The sequence below is a fragment of the Hydra viridissima genome, unplaced genomic scaffold (genome assembly GCF_058129835.1).
Source record: "Hydra viridissima isolate aposymbiotic clone 2 unplaced genomic scaffold, HvirCarnegie_v1 scaffold_10, whole genome shotgun sequence".
NCBI classification, from domain to species: Eukaryota; Metazoa; Cnidaria; class Hydrozoa; order Anthoathecata; family Hydridae; genus Hydra; species Hydra viridissima.
Genome location: NW_028324309.1, coordinates 12,906,000 through 12,912,915, shown reverse-complemented (window position 1 = coordinate 12,912,915; position 6,916 = coordinate 12,906,000). Strand labels below are relative to the sequence as shown.

Genomic DNA, 6,916 nt, shown 5'->3' with positions numbered 1-6,916 from the left:
CCATCCCGCTACCTTTTTTTTCCCACTTCGAGCACTGTATATATATATATATATATATATATATATATATATATATATATATATATATGTATATATATATGTATATATATATGTATATATATACTATGTATATATATATATACTATGTATATAGTATGTATATATATATATACTATGTATATAGTATGTATATATATATGTATATATATGTATATGTATATATATATGTATATATATGTATATATATATATGTATATATATATGTATATATATGTATATATATATAAATATATATGTATATACATATGTATATATAATATATATGGCAGGGATATTTCTGCTTTTAGTTATTTTATCAAATTAGCATGGAAAGTCAGTATTTCAAGCATTATAGGCAAAAAAACAAAGCTGTGTCGTCTATTCTCAAAAAAGCTTCTTTCGATTATGAAGACATGGGATCATTGTTGCCTAGAAATAACACTACTTATGTAGATTCCTTTCTAAATGATTCTATTTTAAATGATACCCAATTTTGTTCTGTGGTTCATGAAACAGATTTTGATTTTGATGAGACTTCTTTTTCTGCATATCCGTTGGATAGTAGTAGTAGTGAAGAAAGCTGTGCAGACAAGGAAGACAAATCTTTCCAAAATGATTTTTCTAACCTTGTTCAAAAACACAATGTTTCCAGACAATTTGTAGAAGATCTTCTTAAGCTATTAAGGGAAAATAGTCATCCAGAACTCCCTAAATCTTATCGTGGTTTGTGTAACAACAATGTATCTGACTTTAAAATTCAAAAAAGATGTGGTGGCGAGTATATTTATCTTGGTCTTAAAAATTCTTTATTAAAGTTTGTAGAGTGTGAATTAGAAAAACAAACCTTGGAAATCAGTTTTAACATTGATGCACTACCTGTGTTTAATTCTAGAAAAACATCATTTTGGACTATCTTATGCCTTATTAGGAAAACAGTGTTTGTTGTTGCTTTGTTTTATGGAACAAAAAAACCAACGCCGGTGCAGGAATTTCTCCGAGAATTTTTGGAAGAACTTGAAACTCTTTCTGAATATGGTATAGTATCAAGCATAGCTACTCACCAAATTGTGGTCAAGGCATTTGTCTGTGATGCGCCAGCACGATCGTTTTTGAAATGTATTGTTGGTCACACTGGTTATGAATCCTGTGAGCGATGTTTGGTAAGAGGAAATTGGTTAGGTAGGGTTGTTTTTAACAGTGATGATCTCTTTTCTTTGAGAGTTTCAGTGGATTTTGACAATTTAGAGTATCTTGAAAGTGGTCACCAAATTGGAAAATCTCCATTTATTGGAATGGTTTGCTGCATTAGTCAATTTGTTTTAGACTACATGCACTTGGTGTGTCTTGGAGTCATGAAACGAGTATTAACTTTTTTGATTAATGGACCGAGGATTTGCAGACTCTCTGCAGCTACAAAAGACTCAATATCTTCAGGCTTGTCTTTGTTGAGTCAAAAGCTTCCCTCTGATTTTGCAAGACAACCTCGATCCCTTGATGAGCTCAGCTACTGGAAAGCCACAGAATTTAGACAATTCCTTTTGTATACTGGTCCCCTAGTGTTAAAAAAAACTGTGCCTTAAAAGGTTTATGACATTTTTCTAGTTTTACATGTTGCAATGTCAATACTTTTAACTGATGATGATGGCAAGCGAAACCATTTTTTAGATTATGCTAGAAATCTTACTCAGTATTTTGTAGCAAATCCAAAGCATGTCTTCGGAGAGACCTTCTCAGTTTATAATGTTCACTCTCTCATTCATCTTGCTGATGATGTTGAAAATTTTAATTGCTCCTTGAATCAATTGTCCGCATTTCCTTTTGAGAATTTTTTACAGCAAATCAAAAAATGCATTAAAAGTGCTCACAATCCGATTGCTCAAGTTTGTTGTAGATTGGTTTCACCAAGAATTTTAATTGAGAGTGGAAAAAAGTACAAAATCTGTAAAAGGTTTAGAGATTCATGGTTTATTCTTGGAAGCGGGAAATTGTGTTTTGTGAAGGAAAAAATTGACAAATCCACTTATAAATGTGGTGTCTTCAGGAGAAGGGACTTAGAGTGTTTATACAACACACCTCTTGATTCAAGAAATCTAGGAATTGGTTTTGTTCGAGATATTTTGAACAGAAAGGCAGAAGATGTGCTTTTAAAAGCTGATGAATTGATTAAAAAAGCTGCTGTATTACCATTTGAAAATGGTCATGCAATTTTTCCATTGTTGCATAATAAAGAACGCTAAATGCAATATTTGACTCTATAATAAACATGATTTTAGATTATTTATATAAATAACAAAGTATACATATCATATTATTCCTGATAAATGTCCCCTAAATCCAAACTCATATTATATTATGGATATAAGCCCTTTGATATATGCACTATATATTAAAATACATCAATCACAAAACCATTAACTGGATATATTAGGGAAACTGACAACAAAGGGGATAAGACTGTAAACTCAACAAAGAAAGACTATAAATGTCTATATAATTGTTTCTTAAAAATAAAATAGAAAAAATTTTTGTCACATCTTTCATGTACACTTGAAAAATATAAAAACTTGTAAATTTATTTTGACACAAATTGTTATACACCCGGATATGTGCTCACCAATTATCAGTCTAAAAAAGGCTTACCAATGAATTGTAAGCCCAGTACCCTTATCTGGGATGATGCGGTATGTATAATATATATATATATATATATATATATATATATATATATATATATATATATATATATATATATATATATATATATATATATATATATATATGTATCTTTGACAACTTGTTTATCTTTAAACTTTTCACTTAAAAATCTATTCTTATTACATTGTTGTTGTTTTTTTCTATGTTTTTTTTTTATTGAAAATTCATTGACTTCATTGAAGATTTAATTTATCATTGATTTTAAATATAGTGCTTTTGTATACTTAAAACATTTTGCTTAAATGGAGTTTAAAAATGGATGGGCCGCAGCTGTTTGGCTAGAAAATGTTAATGGGAAGAAGCAAAAAGTGGATGGTGTGGTGCCAGTAAATTGGTTAGACAAGGGAGAGAAAAAATTGTATTGGCCACAAGGCATAAATGTACTGAAGTACAAAAATTCTCCACCAAACAAAGAGCTATGGTATAGTATGATCTAGTCTCAATTAAGTTAGTTGCAGGTAAGTGTTTTAAAAAGTTTTACAGTTTCATTTTGGATTTTAACACATAAGCAAGGCTGAAATACGCATGTAGTTAGACTTTACAAACATTCAATATGTCACCTAATTTTTGTAAGATAGAACACAGGCCTGACTTTGATATGGTTGATGAAAGCCACTGAGATCACTGAAAGTATATTGTAAAAAATACTAAAACTCTTTTTTTCAGAAACATTTCAAAAAAATCATGTCTTTTAAAAAATTTGATTCTTATTAAATACTATATTCTGATCATATCCATATCTTCTTTTAAATAATTACCTTTTAATTAGTCATAATTGTGTTTAAATGTTTTCTGAAATAAATAAATCACAGAAAAAAAACCAAGCAAAGAGAATCCTTTAAATAAAATATTATTTTAAAAAAACCCAAAAAAACCCGGGTTTTTTTGGGTTTTTTTAACTGGGTTTTTTTAGGTGGGTTTTTTAATGCCAACCCTGCCAAAAACCCAGAGGAACACTGCTAAATGACTTAAGTTTTAGTGTAGCACATCTAACCATGTTGCAGCTGTAGGATACGAGGATAGTGCTTTTATATAATATGTGTTTAAGTTAAACAATGTGAACAATTTAGATTAATCAAATAAACACTATGTTAAAGGATGCATGCTTTGGATATAATGATTGTTAGCAGCAAACCGAATGATATATCTTAGGATTTCTTTATTTAAAGTATATTACCATGCTGCATAGAAAGCTTGAAATAACTAGAAATCGTTTGATAATATTTCTGTAAATAACTTGATCCTTTTCAATGATATTCTATTTCTGCATATAATTATTTTTAGATCCCTTTGAGAAGCTACGGTTTCCACTAAGCGATGCTGGTAAGGTTGTTTTAAGTTCTAATTTTTTAGATTTAATATTTATTTTTTGACTCTTTTTTTCTATTCACAGGAATTCAATGGAGTTTTTATTTAGTTGAACTTTGCAAATTAAAATCATTTTAAAAATTATTCCTGTGTAAAATGTGTTGAATTGGTCTCTTATTTTAAATGCTAGATAGGAGGACTTTGGGATTTTTTTAAAAAAAAAATCAAGGCTTCTACAAGAATTATTATTTGCACAAGATTTTTTATCTTAATCGGTTTCAGAGTACCAGAAACTTTCACTTGGTCTCTTGTGGGAGATAAAAGAAAATGTTGTTAATTGTCGTTGGCCAACAGAAGAAAAGGATAGCCGAGCAATAAAAATGATGGCAACGATGGAGGATTTTAATGCCTTAGAAAGAGAGTTGTTAGACGAACAGAAACGTTCAATCATGGTATTTGTTTTTTGTTTTTTTTTATGTGTCTAGTTTTTTCATATTCAAACAAGATTGAAAAGTTATGGAATTTCCAATGTCTTGTCATTTTAGTATTAAAATTTTATAAGTAAGGTTAGAGAACCTCGCTATAACCAGAAAGCTGTTTTTAAACAACGTTACCATGGTATTTATTGTGTTGCCTTACAGAGAAAATCTTTACGTCAAGTCCGTGGTTTAGATACAAAAGACCAAGTAAAAATGATACTGGAAAGGTACACTTTCTTATAGCTAAACATCATTGCAGTTTTCTTGTCTTCATTTTTGTTTATGTGTGTTTCATCTGTGATGCTAATAATATTGCCTGTTTTTATAATTTTATGTTTTTAAGTAAAGCATCATAATGTTTCAGGCTAAAATAGAGATTTGAATAATACTTTTATCCAGTTTAAATAAATAACAACTCTTAATGTGTATTAGCTGAATTATCTTTTCGTTTTTGAAAGTCTTTAGTCAATAAAGGATTTTTAAATTGTTATGGGTCTACAACACTTAATTTCAGCGAAATTAAATTAAAGAGTCACGTCATAGAAGACAGGAAAAGTATCAATATCTGTTTTCGATAACTTGTCTTTTATAGCAAATCTGAGAGCTGCAAATGCTTAGTTTGGTTTAAGTACTACATAATATAAAAGATCGTTGTACAGTCATTTTGATAATAATAAATTTCTTTAGCATACTCATTTTTTATATTTTAAGACTGTTTACCGTTGGACTCCTGTCCCAATTTAACTTAGCGGGGACAAAAAGAAAGGACCGCACTGGAAACAAGAGGGGGTTGAAAGGATCAGCTCTTTTTGAATTAATAGTCGGTAAGTCTAATGTGTTTCACTCAGCTGATAAAATTTCATTTGCTATTTCATATTACATAAAAACAATTGACTGTTTTTCATGTTCACTTATTTTTTAGAAGTCGTAGCCAGCTCGTTTAAAAAAAGTTCTCGACGAGAAATAGTTAATTTTATCCAGAGAAAGCTGAAGAACGCCCCTGATCAAATCGGGGGGTCGCGTAAGAACCAACGCCCAGAAACAGAGGAGAAAGCTCAAGTAACAGAGGAAAAAGAGGAACGTGAAGATAATGATGAATCTGGAGATGAATCTGCTGATGACTCTTAAATTAATATATTCTGTTGAACAATCCTGCTGTTTTATTTATAAATAATTCTCCTATGTTTAAACCTATAAAAGATGAAGAAAATGCTTCCTCTTTTACATTGACTTTTAAATGAGGTTTTTTTCTTAGCATTAGTTTTTAGATGTGCATAATCAAGTCTTTCCGACGTCGATTATGCACATCTAAAAACTTTTTTAGATGTGCATAATCGACTAGCAAAGATGTCTTAAAGACGCATTTTTTATGCCTTTTCATGACAAGATAAAGACAAAAAAAGATGTCTTTTCGATGTCGAAAAAAGATGTCTTTTAGATTTGCATAATCGACTAAAAAAAGACGTCTTAAAGACGCATTTTTCATGTCTTTTCATGACAAGATAAAGACAAAAAAAGACGTCTTTTCGATGTCGAAAAAAGATGTCTTTTAGATTTGCATAATCGACTAAAAAAAGACGCCTTAAAGACATCGTAAATAAGATTTGAAAAGACGTCTTTTCGACGTCTTTTTTCCCACTGGGACATTATGAAAAATATAAGCATACGTTTTAAAGGATTACCTTTTTCGTGTTAAAGTAACACTGATTATTTAAGCAAAGAAGAGGCTATTTAATTTTTTCGTTCGATTGTTGGTTCTGCATTCGAAGCTCACGCCAATAATAACTCATCTTTGAAAGACGTTGCGTGACTATCGGTAATTATCTAATTTTTTGACTCTTTAAGTTTGTGGCAACTTTTTTCTACGAAAATTTAAATTATCTGTTCGTTGAAAAGGAAAAACATGTTTTTCGTATGCAATGAACGCAAAACTGTGATTAAAGTAGTAAAATAACTATATCGATTATATGTATAAAATTAATCCTTTATGTATTTTAAGTCGATTGAGATTTTTCATTGGTGCTAAACTTCTAGTTACCCCACTGATTTCTACAGATGGAAATCTATTTACGTGCTAATATTGTATCATAAGAAACAGTAATTATTTGTTAATTAAGTTGAATTTAACCTCATTTCTGCAGCAATAAAGCGCATAGTGAGTACGTTAGTTATTTAACGGAGACAACTGTTAAGTTATCATGGTTCTGCATTTAAATTATTTAAAATAGTTTGGGAATTGTAACTCGCTAAATATCGTTTCATTTGTGTCTTAATTGATTCTACTTTACCAAATAGTTCGATCGATTCCAAAAACAGCTCTTTTCAAACCTGATCGACATGAAAAGAACACTTGTAGAAACTGACTGGTAGAGTTT

At 29.9% G+C, this 6,916-nt stretch overlaps 2 protein-coding genes across 2 annotated transcripts; both read left to right on the top strand.

Annotated features, from left to right (window-relative positions):
* Positions 1-329: 329 nt before the first annotated feature.
* Positions 330-2,612, top strand: LOC149883185 (uncharacterized). The gene is made up of 2 exons (XM_090065639.1): positions 330-1,199; positions 1,285-2,612. Exons 1-2 carry the CDS (start codon positions 366-368, stop codon positions 1,360-1,362), a joined length of 912 nt encoding a protein of 303 aa, XP_089921765.1. The 5' UTR covers positions 330-365; the 3' UTR covers positions 1,363-2,612.
* Positions 2,613-3,095: 483 nt separating this feature from the next.
* On the top strand, positions 3,096-5,691 carry LOC145201124 (uncharacterized). Its single transcript, XM_090065479.1, has 6 exons — positions 3,096-3,212; positions 4,039-4,077; positions 4,345-4,514; positions 4,704-4,768; positions 5,253-5,365; positions 5,464-5,691. Exons 3-6 carry the CDS (start codon positions 4,443-4,445, stop codon positions 5,667-5,669), a joined length of 456 nt encoding a protein of 151 aa, XP_089921605.1. The 5' UTR covers positions 3,096-3,212; positions 4,039-4,077; positions 4,345-4,442; the 3' UTR covers positions 5,670-5,691.
* The last annotated feature ends 1,225 nt before the right edge of the window (positions 5,692-6,916 follow it).